Source organism: Cibotium barometz, chromosome 12 (genome assembly GCF_041138505.1).
Source record: "Cibotium barometz isolate CiBa-2024 chromosome 12, ASM4113850v1, whole genome shotgun sequence".
NCBI lineage: Eukaryota > Viridiplantae > Streptophyta > Polypodiopsida > Cyatheales > Cibotiaceae > Cibotium > Cibotium barometz.
Window position 1 is genome coordinate 18,140,558 of NC_141057.1, and position 19,620 is coordinate 18,160,177.

The following is a 19,620-nucleotide window of genomic DNA, read 5'->3' on the forward strand; positions in this document are numbered from 1 at the left end:
CTTCATCTCTCAAACACTAGTAAAAACTTAATAAAAGAGCATGTTAACTTTAGCCTAGCTATAATTTTCTTTTTTTGGTATCTTATGTGTGCATCCTCTTAAGCTATTGATTTGGGATTTTACTTGCATATGGTTTACAACCCTATCAAAATGGTTTGGCCATACCGATCACAATGTGCCTATGTAATCAAGACTCAATATTTAAAGATCAAGATAAATTTAATAAAGATGATAATAATATATGTAATAGTGCTCCATTACCATTACCTAATTAGTTGTATGTTTGGGACATTTCTTTTGGGTTTACTTTTTAATATGACATGTGCATGCAAGCATGTACTTAAAATACTTAAGACTTAAAATATATGAAGCCCTGAAAATAAAAAAAAACTAATTAAGATGATATTAAGATATGTTTTCCAAATAATAGTGCTCTATTTACCTACTTAGTTGTATTTCAAGTACATTACTTTTCCATTTGCTTTTTAGTATAACATGTGCATATAAGCATGAACTTAAAAGAAACCTACTTTTACACATTTTCCTTTTTAATATAACATGTTCATGTAAGCATGAACTTCAAATATACCTATTTTATACCTTTCCCTTTTTAAACACAAAATTTTACCACTCCCTTTGTACATGGACATGCTTGAATTTTAAAATGAAAACCTCTACCTATAAATTTAGGTAAACTAATTGCATTTAAGAGCTACTTGTTTTATTCACTCTTCTATCTATATGCAATGTAAGTTCATTAATTAAAAATCCTCTTCTATGTATATGTAATTTAAGTTCATTAATTAAAAATACTCACTCTATGTACTAAGATGCTTTGTTACATATGTACAAGCTACAAGCACAAATACCACTCGAGTTCTACCATCCTATATCTCAAAGAAGCTATTTCTAGCAAATAACTCTCTATGTACTCACATTGTTTGGTGCTACCATCCTATGTCTCAAAAAAGCAAGTTGTGACATATCTCAAGGCTCTCTATGTACTCACATTGTTTGGTGCTACCATCCTATGTCTCAAAAAAGCAAGTTGTGACATATCTCAAGGCTCTACATTGAGAATGCGAGCTTGCCAAACTCTGTCCATTTATAATCAACCACTTATAATGAAATAGCATCTATATATAATTGAGTAAGGGAGCAAATTCCAATAGTACTAATGTCCCATGGATGTGGTATTAACTCCTTGAATCATCCGATATAGGGTATAATGAAAACTAAAGCTCCTTAATTAATCTAGAAATGGATATCAAGGTACAAAGTTTGTTGAGATTCAAGCTCGATGTGAGTGTAAGCCAGCTATGCTATGTGCTGGCAGATTAGGTAGGAACATGTGTGAGACATAAATGACCGCGTGTCCAGCTGGTCATAGTGTGTGGACATTAGCTAGGGTTAGTAGAGTGTGGACACAACTCATTGTGTGTTGTGTGGATTATGGATTAGTGCATTATGCTTTGTGTGAGAGTGGACATGGCTTCCCTCTATAGTTAGGGTTTGCAATATACATTAGGGTTTGCTCCTGTGTGTGTGTCTCCTCCTCCTCTTCCGTTCTTTCAACATGGTATCAGAGCCTTGTGCTGTTTATTAGGGTTTATGAGTGAGTGAGTGAAGAGGGAAAAGAAGAAGCTGTGAAGAGAAGCTGTGAAGCTTGCCATTGGAGCTGTGAAGCTTGGAGCACACCAAATACTATCAGATCTGAAAGCTTGGCCTACCGGGTAAGGTCTTCTAAACATCCTTGAGCGGATTGCAGGTGAAACAGGCAAAAGCAAAGCAAAATAGAGCAAATCAAAGCAAAGCAAAATTCTGGTTTTTGAAGCTTTCCATTAAAGCTTGGGAACATTGATGTATGGTGGAAATACATGTAAATCTGGCAAAGCAAACATGTATCTGACAATGAGAGATGTAATGGCAACTCTTATGCAAGCCCTATTGTGATTTTGGAGCATTTTGGAAGCATTTGAATGTGTGAAAATTCTAGTTTTTTGAGCTCTTACAAAACAGAGAAGAGGAAGCCCAAAATTGATGCATTTGAAGTGAGATTTTGGCAAAAATTGAACCATTGGTGGATTGCACATGTACCTAGGTGTGTTGGACACCCGGGGGGTTCACCTAAAAGTATGTAAGTGTAGCACGTCAGTTCATCTAAGAGGGGTATTTAAATTCCAAAAAGTTACAGGTTTACATATACAGGAGGGGCTTTTTTATCCAATTTTGAAAAAAAGTTGTAAGTTTCTTAAGAAAGAGGGGTCATTTTATTAGCGTGTGACATGTAAGTAGAGGGGGTTTTTTATTACCTCTTGAACGCACGTGATATGCAACATTTTTTAAAGGTGAACCCCCCGAGGTTGGACACCTATAACCATCATCAAACAACTTTATAAACACTCCCAAATCCTCTAATTGCAGGCGGCGCAGCTCAACTAGTGAAAACAGAGCAGTTTTCTGGTTTTTTGCCTACGAGGAGATTGATTTCTCACTTGGTGCTTGATATCTTCCACAAATTCCTTAGCAATTGGATGCTTTACATCTTGGAGAAGAGGGCTATGTGATTTTTTTGGTCAATGATGCTTAATTGAGCTGGGAATGAGCTGATTAAAACAGGCTGTCCACTGGTTGCAGAGAAACAGAGCATTTTAATCGAGCAATTAATCTTTGGTGTTTTACAATTGGACAAATTCCTCTTACATGGAGTTGATGGACACTATTGCTAAGCCAATGAATGCCTGGTTGCTCAATTTGGTCAAATATTGAAGAAATTAGAGCCAAATCATTACTGGTTTTTCTGGTTTTTCTGGTTTTTCCAAAAATAGAAAAAGGGGTTTTCAAAAATTGATAATTACACATGTCAGATGGAGTTGATACTCAACATTGAGGTTCATTATGTGTCAATGCAAGCTGCCTAGACTTGATTGCACCATTACATTGCGATTTGGAGCCTTGGAAGGCGTGTCAATTCAGGGTATCCCGCACTGCGTGAGTCAGTTCATCTTGGATGATTACAAGTTGATTTCCTAAATCAAATTTGGAGTTTGTTGGCTACCTTGGAGTATCTGGAACATTCATTGGAGTGTGGTTGAGCTGAGGAAGTCTCATTTACAGATTTGAAGTGTGCGGAAGGTGTATGCATTGAGCAACATGTCGGACAATCCAGTTCAGATTGTTGGTGAAAAGCTGGATAGGAAGAACTTCCAGGCATGGAAGTACAGGATAAAGAGTTTCTTGAAAGGGAAAGGATTTTGGAATCTCATTACAGGTGCTGAGCCAGAGCCTGAGCTACCTCAGCAACCTACACAGCAGCAGCTTATTGCTCATAAGCAATGGTCAGAGAGAGCATTCAAAGTGCTGCATTATTTGTCTATATGCATTTCTGATGCTATGCTCATACACATTCAGGATGCTGAGAATCCCAAAGATGCATGGGATACTTTGGTCAAGATGTTTGATACAGATACGAGTGCTCGCAAGTCTCAGTTGCGACAGCAGATACATAATGTGAAAAGGAATAAAAGGAGCATACATGATTATGTGCAAGAAATCAAGAAGTTTGCAGATGCATTGGCCACAATAAATGCCCCCATGCCTGATGATGATTTGGTGGATATTACCTTGCGTGGTCTTGGAAAGGAATACAAATCTTTTGATACATCTATCTCAGTGAGGAGTACAGGTTTACCCGACTTCGATGAGTTGGTTTCACTCTTATTGGTTGAGGAAATCAAGCTCAGTGATTCATTTCTGGATGCATCTACTAGCCATGATGATGGTAGAAATCAGGCTTTCTACTCGCAGAGAGGCTTTAGAGGCAGGGGCAGATTCGCATCACGTGGACGTGGTGGTAATGGTCGTGGATGGCAGGATAGACCTCCACAACAGAATTTTCAGCCTTCTTATGGTGCTCGAGGTGGTCGTGGTTATGCACCTCAGCGAGGTAGAGGTACCCCCCGTGGTCGAGGACGTTGGCAAGGCCAACAAAATTCTATGCAAGATGTGGAATGCCATTATTGTGGCAAATATGGTCATATGGCGAGAGATTGCTTTCGCAAACAGAATGATTTGAGAGGGGGAAGAGCACAACGTGGTGGTCATTATGGTGGAAACTATGCACAACATGGTGGTAACTATGCATCAAGTAGCAATGATGGAACTGCAAATCATTTGTTTGCCATGAAGCATGTTGTGGGTTCTATGACAACAAATGCTGAGAATGATGATACATGGTATATGGACTCAGGAGCATCAAATCATATGACATGCCATGGTGAATGGTTTGAGCACATGAAGCCAATGGATGTCAAAGGCTATGTGGAAACAGGTGATGATACCTAGCATGTCATTACACATGTTGGAAGTGTACCATTGGTCATGCATAATGGTCAGACAAAGTCTATGTCAGATGTGCTATATGTGCCTTCGATCACTAAAAGCTTGGCCTCAGTTGGTCAAATGGTAGAACAGGGATTACAGGTTAGATTCAATGAGCATGGATGCTTCGTTGAAGACTTCAAACATGGATGTAGAGTGATTGCTAAAGGCAAGAAAGAAGGAAGACTGTTTAAGCTGGGGATGCTGGAATTCCTGAGCTAAAATCAGCCATGTTCTCAAAGAGCAGGAATGTGGTATAGGATATTGATATGTGGCACAAGAGGATTGGCCATGTCAATATACAGAGATTAAAGAACATGCAAACAAGAGGCATTGTCAATGGTTTGCCTAGGTTCAAATATGATGGACATATGCATGTTTGTGAAGCCTGTCAGTTTGGGAAGCAGGCAAGATTGAGGTTTCCTAGAGAAGGAAATATGAGTAACAGGCCACTTGAGATCGTACATAGTGATGTATGGGGTCCTGCACAAAACCCATCTATCAAAGGCAGTTTATACTATGTTACATTCATAGATGATTTCAGCAGGATGACATGGATATACTTTCTCAAAGAGAAGAGTGAAGTGTTGGAAAAATTCATGGATTTCAAAGCTTTTGCAGAAAAGCAGTATGGCTGTTGGATTAAATGTCTGAGGACAGATGGAGGTGGTGAATACACCTCAAAAGCTTTTGAGCATTTCTTGAGGAAGCATGGAATAAGGAGACAATTGACTTGCAGGTATACACCTCAGTAGAATGGTGTGGCTGAGAGAAAGAATAGAGTCATATGTGAAGTGGCAAGGGCAATGCTTAATGAAAAGAGCATGCCAGATTACTATTGGGCAGAAGCATGTGCTACTGCAGTATATATATTGAACAAAACACCTACAACAGCCATTCATGGAAGCACGCCAGAGATGCGGCTCACAGGTTACAGGCCAGACATTGGACATCTTAAAGTTTTTGGATGCATAGCTTATGTGCATGTGCCTGATGAAAGAAGAAGGAAGTTGGATCCTAAAGCAGAGAAATGTGTATTTGTTGGATATGCACAGGATCGAAAGGCCTACAAATGTTATAACCCTCAAACTAGACAAGTGGTCATCTCACGTGATGTGGTGTTTGATGAGCTTGCTAGTTGGTATAAAGCAAAAGATGAGGGTGTTATTGAGTCACTTGAGGCTGATGTTCATGTGAACTTGCCACTACAAGCAAGTTCTAGTTCTACTACTATGTCTGGGCCAGTAGCAGAAGCTGAGAGTAGCAGTGTACGTCCATGGTCAGGACGTTTGAGGCATGAGAGTGTAAGCACTGGGAGTAGTACTATGGATAAAGGCAAAAAGAAAGTCGAAGGAATTGGAATCACAGGATATGAGTCATCCAGTTCTGAAAGTTTGGATGAGGAGCTTGGCATACCTGTTTTACGCACACCTGGTGCTAGACAGGACAGATATGTGCCACCACATGCTAGAGTTACAGGTGTACAGAGTGACCCGCAGGCATTGCGGAGATCCCAGAGAGTCAGATATCCTGTTGACAGATTGACATATAGAGATTTTGCTATGCACTATGCATACATGACATCTATGGTGAAGCATGTGGAACCTACATGCTATACAGAGGCTATTGGAGAGCATGTATGGGAAAAAGCAATGGATGTTGAGATGGACGCATTGGTCCATAATGATACATGGGACTTGGTTGCATTACCAAAGGACAAGAATGTTATTGGATGTAAATGGGTTTACAAAGTGAAGTGCAAATCTGATGGTTCCATTGAGAGACATAAAGCAAGATTGGTAGCAAAGGGTTATGCACAAACCCAAGGTTTGGATTATGATGAGACGTTTAGTCCAGTGGCTAAGATGGGCACAGTGAGAGCAGTCATTGCTATGGCTGCAGCTAATGGCTGGGAAATGCATCAGATGGATGTCAAGAATGCATTTCTGAATGGAGATCTACAAGAGGAAGTATACATGGCACAGCCAGAAGGGTATGTACACCCTAGATATCCCACTCACGTATGCAGGTTGAAAAAGGCATTGTATGGTCTGAAGCAAGCACCACGTGCTTGGAGTGATAAGATGAGCAGATATCTTATCTCACTTGGTTTTCAGATTTCTACAGCAGATTCTTCACTCTGTGTGAAGAAGACACAGCATGGGATTGTTTTACTAGTCATCTATGTGGATGACTTGATTATCACAGGTGATCATGGTGTAGATGTGATGCATGTCAAGAAAGCTTTGAGTGGGCAATTTGACATGAAAGATCTTGGTGAGTTGAGATATTTTCTTGGAATTGAAGTGGTGAAAGATCATGCAGGTACTTGGTTAGTACAGCGCCAATATGCATTGGATATGTTGGCAAAGTATGGCATGATAGGGTGTAAGCCTATGAGTACACCATTGGAGCAAAATGTGAAGTTGCGGGCTGATTATGGTGAGGAATTGGATGATCCTTCTATGTACAGGAAGATGGTTGGTAGTCTCATATACATGACTATCACACGCCCAGATTTGAGTTATGCAGTGGGGCTAGTGAGCCAGTTTATGCAGAGCCCCAGGAAACCACATTTGGATGCAGTGAGATGCATCATGAGATATGTGAAGACCACAGCACATTATGGTTTATTTTATGAGAGTGGTAAAAGCTTGGACATACATGGCTACACAGATGCTGATTGGGCAGGTAGCGCATATGACAGGAGGTCTACTAGTGGATATGCTTTTACACTTGGAAGTGCTGTGGTGAGTTGGAGTAGCAAAAAGCAACCTACAGTTGCTTTATCCAGTACAGAGGCTGAGTACAGAGGAGCAGCCATTGCTACTTGCGAGGCTATATGGTTAAAGAGTCTCTTGGCAGATTTATGTGAGCCTCTTGATGGGAAAGTTGTCATTCATTGTGACAACATGAGCAGTATACAGTTGGCAAAGAATCCAGTGTTTCATGCGAGGACCAAACACATAGAGGTCCATTATCACTTTGTCAGAGAGAAGGTGCTGGATGGTACAGTTGATCTTCACTATGTGAAGACTGATGAGCAGGTGGCTAATATCTTCACGAAGCCACTTAGTAGGGAGAAGTTCGAGTACTTCCGAACTATGTTGGGAGTACATGGGATGAGCTTGAGGGGGAGTGTTGAGAGTCTTGATATCCCAAGCTCATCTACATCTTCATCGGCAGTACATCATGAGCTTGAGAGGGGCTGTTGAGATTCAAGCTCGATGTCAGTGTGAGCCAGCTATGCTATGTGCTGGCAGATTAGGTAGGAACATGTGTGAGACATAAATGACCGCGTGTCCAGCTGGTCATAGTGTGTGGACATTAGCTAGGGTTAGTAGAGTGTGGACACAACTCATTGTGTGTTGTGTGGATTATGGATTAGTGCATTATGCTTTGTGTGAGAGTGGACATGGCTTCCCTCTATGGTTAGGGTTTGCAATATACATTAGGGTTTGCTCCTGTGTGTGTGTCTCCTCCTCCTCTTCCGTTCTTTCAACAAAGTTGAAGTCCTATAGAATATTTACAAAATACCAATGTGCCTTTTTTTTCCATGCATGTTTCCCCTAAACGACTCAATGGAAAGGAGAGGAAATATGTGGTCTAAACTAGAGTAGTTTATATTAAAGTATACCTATATCTATGTGGTCTAAACTAGAGTAGTTTATATTAAAGTATACCTATATCTATGTGCAGAGAGAGAGAGAGAGAGAGAGAGAGAGAGAGAGAGAGAGAGACATTATTTAACAACTTTACTTTGACAGGATGCAAAAGATATTTGAAAGATATGAAATGTGCTCAAGCATAAAGAGTGGAAATGTTATGACATCAAATACTAAGGTACACAAAACGTTACTTATATACAAAGTGATTACTATGTTTTATGAATTTTTAACTTTAATATGAGTATATTAGATTAAAAAAATATTTTTTATCTAATAGTAAAAAGAGTTCAAAGTAAGCATACTATTCTTGGTGCATGTTGAGAGGAGTGAGTTTAGAGTAGAGGTATGCTATTCTTGGTGCATGTTGAGAAGACAGAGTTACCTCCTTTTTATCATGGAGTACATAGCTATGGATGGTCACAACTTGGAAGGCAGATTGCAGGAGAGTGGTGCTTCAACACCTAATTAAGCTTACACATTTTAAGAGGCTCAAACTTGAGAGAAAGGTTAATTTTACATGATAAATCACATTAAACACTTCCTTAAACATTGAATGAGTAGAGTTCTAGGAAGGGTAATTTCTCCACATTAAGTCACATTCAACACTTTCTTAAAGTGTGAATGAGTAGATTTGTAGGATTACGCTCAAACTTGAGAGCAAGGTAAGATACCCACAATAAGTCACATTGAACTCTTCCTTAAACTATGAGTAGAAAGGGTAAGATGGAGATATAACTAGTTTATATTAAAGGGATATATAACAAGTTTTAATCATGATTTTTTGCCACATAGTAAGCATATATCATAAAATCACAATTAAAACACATAATTAACACAAATGGGATTTGTGTTCTTGTATGATGATAAAATTACTAGTATATAAGTGGCTCCTATTCGTGTTTGGATACCCCCAAAACTATGCCTTACTCACACTTGGGTACCCAAAACTCAAAAGTCAACTAAATGTAGTTTGGACATGGCTAGCTTTTCATAAAGATTAGATTTATCTATATTACTATTACATGGATATGTTGGACATGGCTAGATTCTCATAAAGAATAAATTTGACCATATTATCATTACATATAGCTCTTATTACTTTCTTTCATTTGTAGCAAAGAGTAACTTTAAACCCTTGGGATATGGTTAACATGCTCCTTGCCTCATGCATACCCTCTTGTGCATAGGAGTCTACCTATTGTTTGAAAGCTATTGTTTGAAAGACATGTGATTAAGAGTGTGTGAGTAGTAGTAGTTCATGTGCTTTTGCAGTGTGAAAGGGGTTTATTTTAAATATGGAAGTGCTATCTAGAATCCTATCTTATTTATATCTTTAAAAGTGTGGTGCATGTATGGAGGTTTAAGGAGTGTAGTTGATGGTATTAATACAACCTGATTACTCTAGACATTTATTCTTGTCAAACTATAAGTTGTTGTAATATACGACTATTTATATGTTGGCAAAATTTAATGCTTGCCAACATACTCCCATAAGGGGTCTTTTACCTCGTCGGGGGTTCACCTAAAAATATGTAAGTATAGCACGTGAGTTTAAATGAAGGGATTTTTTAATTGACAAATGTAAGGTAAAATTACATAAATTCATTTACAAAAGGGTTTTTATTTGATTTTACATAAAAACTAGTAAGTCTATAAAGAAAAGGGGTCATTTTATTCATGGAAAATTCACAAATAAGGGGTTGTTTAATAACCTTTTAATGCACGTGCTTCATAGGGTTTCTTAGTAGTGCACCCCCTGAGCCTTTTCAACTTAAAGATGTTATGTCAATCATATCTAGAACTGTATGACATTCAAGGTTTCTACTAGATAAAAGTGTGTGTTTGCCTTGTGGTGTGATAAAAGGATCTTATTTTTAGCAAGGCATTGAGCCTTAACTTAGGATTTACTAATGGATTACCAATATGGACCATTATCTCATCCTCATCTGAAGTTGTAGTTAGCATAACTTCTTGTTACCTCTATTGGTTGTTAGAGTTCTTGAACTGTTGCTAATTTTCGAATGTGTCCAGCTCGACCTTTACAAATCATTATATTTCCACCAAGTCCTCTTGATCTAGAAGTTCAGTAGCTTGGTGAATAGTAACAACTAGGTGGCACAATCAATAATAGTGAGGAGGAGAGAGAGTTAGAGGGAAAATGGAGGGTTAGTAGGTGAATAGTGATGAGGGGGAGAGAAATAATAGTTGCTAATATTTTCACTTACATGAACATTATAGGCCTCATCTTGGTTACTAGGAAGGTGATATGGAAGAAGTATTTAATTTAGAAAACAATTTTAACAAGATAGGTAAGCTATCTCTCTCTCTTTCTATTATTATGTTTCATCTTTATGGTCAGGGGGAGGTGTTGGTAGAATCAAATAATATGCATATTTCTTGATCCTCTTGACATGTGATTCGTGGGTATATGTTTAATAGAAAATTCCTAAACTACATTTCATAAAAGATTTTCTAAATGACCGTATATTTTATGATATAAAGTAAGAAAACCCATAGGATGACATCATGAGATATTCTGGAGTAGTAAGTTTTGATGGGTTTCAAAAGCTTCAAGCCACCCTTGTGTTTTGAATTATCAAAACTTTGTTTTAACTTTTGAAGGGAAGCTAGTGTGAAGAGGTTGGTGTTGGAAGTAGTAGATTGGACAAATGAACCTTGAACATCATCTACCCATCATATTAAATATGGTAGAATTTTGTAGCACTCTACACCAATATTTAAAATTTAGTATAGAGTGTAGAGAGTATGAGTACATGGATGTAGCATGGAGAGGCATACATTAAGTACTATATGGTGTATCATGGATGTAGCATTATAGGTATATACGTGAACATGAAAGAAATATAATTATAATAGAGCATGCACACATGGATATAGAATTAGAGAGTAAGCATGAAAGATAGATATAATTATAAAAGGGTCTTCACACCTCTTAGTGTGCGCTCATGGATGTAGCAATAGAGAGGTATATGTGAGGATGAAAGATAGATATAACTATAAATGAGTATGACGCTCTCATGGATGTATGTGAGGGATGAAAGATATGTATAACTATAATAGAGTATGCTCTCATGGATGTCGCATTAGAGAGGTGTATGTAAGCATGAAAGATAAATATAATTATAATCGGGCCTTCACACCTCTTAATGTTCTCTCCTAATGATGAGGACTATATGTCCTAAGGTGAAAATTCAATAAGAGAGAGGGTTCGTATAGGAATAAATAAGGACATGTTTTAACAAGGAGACCTATCAACATGCCCTACAATGACTTTCTCTATGATATTATCACCTTATTATGCTGGTGGTCTTAGTTTGACTTGATCCTATTGTAAAATAGTCACTTGCTGCTCATGCCGATAGAGGAATCGGAAGATAACATCTTCCCTTCATGTATTGTTGCTAGGAGTTCCTTGTGATTCTCTATGTGCTAATCACAACTTTATCTTTGGCTTGATTTGCCTTCGTTTATGCTTATGTAAGATCAATGTCCACCTTATTTATCTCCTTCTTTGCAGCATATAGCTTGTCATTTGAGTTACTAAGCACTTGTTTCTAGCTTTTGAGTAGTATTGTTTTCACTATTTCTATCTCTTCCCATGGTTACTTTATGTTTGTATACATTATTCTTAAGTGGTCCTTATTAGGTAATTCCCTTTGCCTTTGTGTAATCTGAGCTCTATGATCTTAGGATCTAGGGAGTACTTTTATACCCCAAGCTTATTTAGTTTGCTGTGTAGTTGGCTTTTCATTTCTCAATCCTTTTTTTTTAAATTGTGCAATTGATTCTTCATTTCTCCTGTTGAATTCTTTGCCATTTTAATCTTGTCTTTCATCTCATGTGAGTTGGTTTGGCCTTGTGCAACCTTACAAGCTTTCTTTGGACTTCTTTCTAAAAATTATATAGTTGCTACTTTTGGGTAGTCGTTTCTTTTTACAAATCTTCTAGTTGCTACTTTTGGATAGTTGTTTCTATTCTCATTATAAACAACTTAAAACACAAGGCATTGCTATCCTTTGTAAATTTTTTTACCTAGATTTTTTTTTGTTATTTAAATGGTAAATAAGTGTGTGCATCTTATAATTTATTTTGTGCTTTAGACCTTTATCATCAATTTCAAATGGAAAGTTGCACAACTTTTGAGCGTGTACATCAAGCTAAAATGGAAAGTAAGTGTGCACATCAAGTTAAAACGGAAAGTAAGTGTGCACACCTTATAATATTATTTTGTGCTTTACACATTTGTCTTTTTGTTTCACTTTAAACGCATCATGTTTAAATGGCACATAAGTGTGCACTTCTTCTAATATTGATTTTTGCTTTAGATGTTAAGTATTAAAGTGTTGGAGAAGATTAGCCCAAAATGTCTACATGAAGTGAGAGTACACATTTATTTAGGTAAACAATAGGATTGGTAGAAATGAGCACACTTTCATGTAAAGTTCAAAGTGAAGATTACCTACCTTACTATCTGGTTCAATATTATAATTCGGTTAAGTTTTAAGCCTACATAAAAAGGGCTTAAACCTTTCTAAATATCATTCAAATGGTCAAATATAGAAAGTATTTTGGAAGCATTTTTTGATACAAGGTCTCAAATGTGTTTTTTGTTTTCGTTAATCAAGTTTGTAATCCCTCCATAACCAAGCCTTCATCTCCTACTTTGATTCTAGCCCATCATAACTTTTCTCGATCCAATTATTTTTCTACGGCTTTCTCTTGAGATACATCTTTAAGCCTTTTTAAATTGTTTTTGTTTTGCAAGGAATTCCAAATTCTTTACCACGTCTTTGTGCATATTTTGATTACAATCTAGGATATGCCTTGTGAGTATGTTAATGTGCACTATAGTATCCCAACCGATTCTTATGTATCTTTTAATTCACATGTCATAATGTTAGGCAATGCTCTATGCCCTCAATCAATTTCTATAGTTATTATGTAAGATCTTTTGGGAGGTTTGGCACTTATTACTTCATAAGGGTCAGGTGTGGTAGTAGGGTATCTTAATAATGAATCTTAAGAAGGGGTATGTGTAGAATTAGAGCATTTAACAATCGATCTTAATAATGAATCTTAAGAAGGGGTATGTGTAGAATTAGAGCATTTAACAATCGATCTTAATAATGTTGCATAAATATATTTTAACTTTTTTTTTTAAACTCTTCTTTTGATGTATCCCTTGCATCCCTATCATGCTCATTAATGTAGTTGCAACTATATTAGGTGTTGTTTGCAACCTGCAGCATAGTTTTTGTAAGTTGTTGCATCTCAAAGAAAAGGTACATACACGTTTTGTTGGATTTCAAACGCTACGTGTAAGACATTCTTTTAAACTCCATACTAGTACACCATTAGTGCAAGTGCTTCCAATGAGCTGAGTGCTTTTTGTTGAGATATCGAGCTCATCTAGTGAGGCGGTGGACACTGATGACCCGCCTTGGGGGGGATAGGCCCCACACTTACACCACTGGCATGGTTGGTGAGATCATGGGTGATATGCGGCCAATGGGATGACAGGCTGTGTGACAGCCATTCTAGAGACTGGTATAGTTATAGCGCCATTCTAGAGACTGGTATAGTTATAGCGCCAGCTCATTTAGTTGAGTTCACACTATAGAGAACCCTAGTATGTATTTAGTTGAGTTCACACTATAGAGAACCCTAGTATGTATTTAGTTGAGTTCACACTATAGATAACCCTAGTATATATTTGGTTGAGTACCTTTCATATTGTGTGTACTCTTATCTTTGTATATGGTGTGTTGAGTGTTGAGTGAAGAAGAAGAAGATTTTCAGCCTTTCACCTTGTGTGCTCTCTTTTAAGGTTTTGTGAGTGTGTGTGTGCTTGCAAGAGCTCAAGCTCTCTTCTCCCCTGCATCTTTTCATGATATCAGACCCTTGTTCATGCTAAGGGTTGAGCTGCAAGTAAGAGAAGCAGAGGAAGCGGTACGAGGGTAAGAGCTTCAACTGCTCTTCCCTATTTGTGTTGGCAACTACACCCTTGTCCCGAGCTCTACGAGAGGCACCAGCAAAATGATCTCTGATTGAGGAGATTTCTTCGTGGGAGTAAAGCTATAGGGAAACTATATTGAAATTTTTCGGACCGAAAATGCATTTCGGACACGTTACGACCTCCTTTGTTCAGAAAGCAGGCGATTTCGAGCACTGCGGGTAAGTCATCGATTCTCTGCAGAACTTTGTTTTAAGAACTGCAGGAAGATAGATTGGTTGTGCAGATACTGTGTGTGTTGCAAGGAGGTGATCAGTTGCCATTGGGTGTATGTATGCACATTGAGGTTACTGGTTGTGACATTTGAGTGTAGTACAATACCATTGTTGCAGAAAATACAAGTTGTTTGTGCGGGACAAACCAAAGCACTATTTCTGGCAAGATGTCAAATGATGGCATAAACCAGATTGTTACTGAGAAACTTGAAAGGAACAACTTCCATGCTTGGAGGTTCAGGTTGACAAATTTCCTGATGGGAAAGGGTTATTGGGACTACATAGAAGGTGAGCATGAAGAGGCATCAGAGATACTGGAGATCAATCTAGCTGCTGTAGATGTGAAAGAGTTCAAGAATTGGAACCAAGGAGCCAAAAAAGTTACGTATTGTCTCTCTATCAGTATACAAGACACCATGATTGGGCACATTCAGGATGCCAAGTGTTGAAGCAGCACAAATAGATGATGTATGGTACGTTGATTCAGGTGCTTCGAACCACATGACAAGTCATGGTGGGAGTGGTTCAAGGAGATGAAAAACCTTGAAAGACCAGGTTTTGTGGAAATAGGGGATGACATTGCTCGTCCAATTGCCCATGTTGGAGATGTGCCATTGTCTATGCAGGATGGCAAAGTGAAGTACCTTGCAGATGTACTTCATGTTCCGAACATAACAAAGAATCTGGTTTCAGTTGGCCAGATGATTGAGCAGGGTCTGCAGGTTCGGTTTAACCCTGATAGTTGTTATGTTGAAGACTTTAAAGACAAGTGCAGGTTGGTTGCAAAAGGCAACAGAGTGGGCAGAATGTTTACATTGAAAGTAAACATGCTTGAAGTGAGTGTTGCGATGTTTGCAAATGGTTCACAAATTGTTGCAGACACAGACATTTGGCATAAAAGAATTGGACATGTGAATGTGCAGAGAATGAAGTCTATGCAGACAGGGCTACCAAAGTTTAAAGTTGAAGGTATGCAGAGAATATGTGAAGCATGCCAATTTGGAAAGCAAACAAAGCATGTATTTCCACTTAACAGAAATGCACTAGATGTTGTGCATTCAGATGTATGGGGTCCTACGAAGACCATGTCTATGGGAGGCTACAGGTATTATATGACATTTACTGATGACCACACAAGGAAAGTGTGGGTATCTTCATGAAGGAGAAGAGTGAGGTGTTCACTCATTTTCAGAATTTCATAGTTATGGTTGAAAAGCAATCAGGGAAATATGTAAAGTGCCTAAGGTCAGATGGAGGGGGAGAGTACTTCTCCAATGAGTTCTCTGAATTTTTGAAGAAGAATGGTATTCGGAGACAGTTTACATGCAGGTACACTCCGCAGCAAAATGGAGTTGCTGAGCGAAAAAAAGGCACATTGTTGAGATTGCGTGAGCATTGATGGAAGAGAAGAATATGCCGCATAGCTATTGGGCTGAGGCTATTTCTACAACAGTTTACATCATGAACAAGACTCCCACTGCAGCCATACATGATGTAACTCTAGAGGAGAGGTTTACTGGCAGAAAACTTGATTTATCTCATCTGAAAGTCTTTGGATGCATTGAATATGTGCATGTTCCAGATGAGCTGAGAACTAAGCTAGATCCAAAAGCAAAAAAATGTGTATTTATTGGATACTCCCTTGAGCAAAAGGGATATAGGTGTTATAACCCTGCTACACGTAAGCAGCCATGAATGCAAAGCTGCGAAGATCTAGGAGAGTGAAGAATCTTGTGCAAAGGTTTACCTATTATGGTTATGTGGCAAATCACTATGCATACATGGCAAAGGTTGTGCAGGTTGTAGAGACCACATGCATTGATGAGGCTATTGGAAATGTGTCTTGGGAGAAAGCTATGTATGAGGAGATGGATGCACTATATGGAAATGAGACTTGGGATTCAGTGCAATTGGCTGAAGGCAAGAAAGCCATTGGATGCAAGTGGGTGTACAAAGTAGAACATTACATTGATGGAAGTATAAGCAAGTACAAGGCTAGATTAGTACCCAAAGGATATGCGCAGATATATGGCATTGATTATGAGGAAACTTTCAGCCCAGTTGCCAAGATGGCAACAGTGAGAGTTGTGATAGCAGTGGCTGCATCAAAGAAATGGTCTTTACATCAGATGGATGTAAAGAATGCATTCTTGCATGGGGATTTGTAGGAAGAGGTGTGTATGTTGCAGCCACCTAGTTATGAGGATTTTACTCACCCTAAGCATGTTTGTAGGTTGAAGAAAGCCTTGTATGGCTTAAAACAAGCACCAAGAGCATGGTTTGACAAGATTTTCGAATATCTTGTCACTATTGGCTTTCATGTAGACAATGCAGATTTCTCGTTGTATGTGAGACAGTCATAGAGGGGTTGTGCTTGTTTTCATCTATGTAGAGGACTTGATCATTACGGGGGACCATGATGCAGAGATCTTTAATGTAAAGATCTAACTTCAACAGAAGTTTGAGATGAAGGATCTGGGGGAGCTCAGATATTTCTTGGGCATTGAGGTCATTAGGTCACCACATGGTATTGGATTACTGCAGAGACAATATGGCTTGGACATGTTGTCCAAGTATGGTATAACAGGCTGTAAGCCTATCTTAGTGCCATTGGATCAAAATGGCAAGTTGAGTGCAGATTCAGGAGAGATTTTGTAGGATCCTACTATGTATAGGCACATAGTAGGAAGCTTGATCTACATGATGATCACCAGGTCAGATTTGAGTTATGTTGTTGGGTTGGTGAGTCAGTTTATACAGGTTCCTTGGAAGCTGCATTTGGATGCATTGAGACACATACTGAGGTATGTGAGGTCTAACTTGCATTGTGGACTATTTTATGTAGGTTCCTTTTGGAAGCCGCATTTGGATGCATTGAGACGCATACTGAGGTATGTGAGGTCTACCTTGCATTGTGGACTATTTTATGAATTTGGGACAGAGATATGTGTACATGGGTACGCACATGGTGATTGGGCTGGTAGTATCTGAGATAGAAGATCTACTAATGGCTTCATGTTTTCTTTGGGGAGTGCTCCTGTGACTTGGAGCAGCGAGAGGCAGCCTGTGGTTGCTCTATCTAGTACAGAGACCGAGTACAGAGGCCGAGTACAGAGGTGCTACTATGGCAGCATGTGAGGTAGTTTGGTTGAGAAAGATACTTGCAGATTTGTGTCTATCAGCGGCGGATTGAAAAGTTATCATTTTCAGTGACAACATTAGTAGTGTATAGTTGGCCAAGAACCTAGTTTCTTATGTTCGCATGAAGCATATAGAGATCCACTACGATTTTGTGAGAGAGAAGGTCTTGGCAGGAGACGTTGACCTTGTTTATGTCAGCACACAGGATCAGGTAGCTGACATCTTCACCAAAGCATTGGGTACAGAGAAGCTCCATGGTTTTAGGGCTTCGCTTGGTGTACATGAGATGGAGTTGAGCTCGAGGGGGAGTGCTGAGATATCGAGCTCATCTACTAGTGAGGCGGTGGACACTGATGACCCACCTCGGGGATAGGCCCCACACTTACACCACTGGTATGGTTGGTGAGATCATGGGTGATATGCGGCCAGTGGGATGACATGATGTGTGATAGCCATTCTAGAGACTGGCATAGTTATAGCACCAGCTCATTTAGTTGAGTTCACACTATAGAGAACCCTAGTATGTATTTGGTTGAGTACCTTTCATATTGTGTATACTCTTATCTTTGTATATGGTGTGGTGAGTGTTGAGTGAAGAAGAAGAAGATTTTCAGCCTCTCACCTTGTGTGCTCTCTTTTAGGGTTTTCTGGAGTAGGTGTGCTTGCAAGAGCTCAACCTCTCTTCTCCCTTGCATCTTTTCACTTTTGGATAGGTGGTCACAATATTTGTAGTTGTTGAGAACTAGGTTAATGGAATTTCTCATGGGAATTCCATGGCCACACTACTATGCCTTGTGTCTTACCTCACATCTTCATCCTTATGTGCCTCTACACTTTTTATCACAAGGCATAGATCTTACATAAATAGGTTCACCAATTTTGTATTTTTCATAGCAACACTTAAAAATATGATTGGTCCACAACCGTAGACATTGTACACTCACCTTGTATGTTGGTTTTGTCAATTAGGCATCCACATAAATAGGTGGTACATTAATCTCATTACATCAATGATATTGGGCATTGGTTGTGTCACTAGTACTTTTGTCTGCACCTCAACACCTTTTGTATTGTAGATGCTTCAACATGTGTTGTAGACTGTACAATAGCTGGCACCATAGTTGGTGGAGAAAAAGGCGGCATGTTTATATAATTTTTCTCTTTTCTCTTTTCATTTCTATTGTGGTTTGGTGGGTTTGTTTCACTATAAATTTTGTCTTTATTCTAAAGGAAATCTTTATGCTACTTTTGGGTAGTCGTTTCTTTTTACAAATCTTCTAGTTGCTACTTTTGGATAGTCGTTTCTGTTAGAAGGAATGATCCAAAGTCATGTCAAATGAACTAAGGTTGAAGGGTACTTCATGGCCTAAGGTTAAAGGCAATGTAAAAGCTAGAGGATCAAGTAAATGAGGTAGATTCTGTCATGACATAACTGATGATGTATGTAGTACCTCTTGTGTGTGTGAAAGGACAATGACCTTTGGGGAGATGGAGAGATTTTAGGAGATGCCTTTTGGCTCTTTGTAAAGGTTGTATCATGCCTATTTAAGAGGCTATTCCTAATGAAGAAACACGAATTCTATTGCCCCATTCATGTTGTTATTATGCTATGATTAAGTCTCCCTAATCATGCTTAACTAGTGCTTAATTACTAGCTTTATGATATGGCTCATTTCCATCCACCATAGCTCATCCATTGAGTATGAGATCAAGCTCATTCATACATTTAGTATTCTAACATGGTATCAGAGCCACATTTCATTCCTAGGCCTAGTTATCATCATCATCTTCAAGGCATTAAATCATGGTCTTCATTTTCATCAAAATGAAGCTTTCCATTGAAGCTTCAACTACATAACCCTGGTCTTTTGCTGATTGCGGGCTGAATACTCAACCATTTCACAAACTTTTTGGTGCAAAAGAAAGCTAAGAGGCGGCGCTTTCAGCGTGTAGCTGCCCGTGAGTTCAATCGCCAGCATCGCGTCGCCATTACGCCTGCAAATCGGCGCTTTTTTTCTGCAAAAATCGGCTACAGCAGGAGACATGGTCCATGGTTTACTAATTCCTTTGGTGAGCACTTTAGCAATGTTATGAAGCTTATACATATTGAATTTCATGAGCATTGATGCACTGTAGCTGCTGCTTCAAGTCATTCATCAGTTTTCAAAGTGTCTGGAGTGTT

The 19,620-nt window shown here is 38.7% G+C and overlaps 2 protein-coding genes across 3 annotated transcripts in view; both read left to right on the forward strand.

Annotated features, from left to right (window-relative positions):
- The window catches only part of LOC147633145 (agamous-like MADS-box protein AGL11), a 339,941-nt gene that overhangs the window by 301,664 nt on the left and 18,657 nt on the right, over nt 1–19,620 (forward strand). The gene's annotated exons all lie outside the window — the stretch shown is intronic.
- Nucleotides 1–19,620, forward strand: part of LOC147633147 (MADS-box transcription factor 23-like) — a 66,575-nt gene that overhangs the window by 29,231 nt on the left and 17,724 nt on the right. Inside the window, exon 2 of the mRNA XM_086806812.1 lies at nt 8,148–8,223. Within this exon, the coding sequence (XP_086662938.1) occupies nt 8,148–8,223 (76 nt within the window). The remainder of the gene's footprint in view (nt 1–8,147; nt 8,224–19,620) is intronic.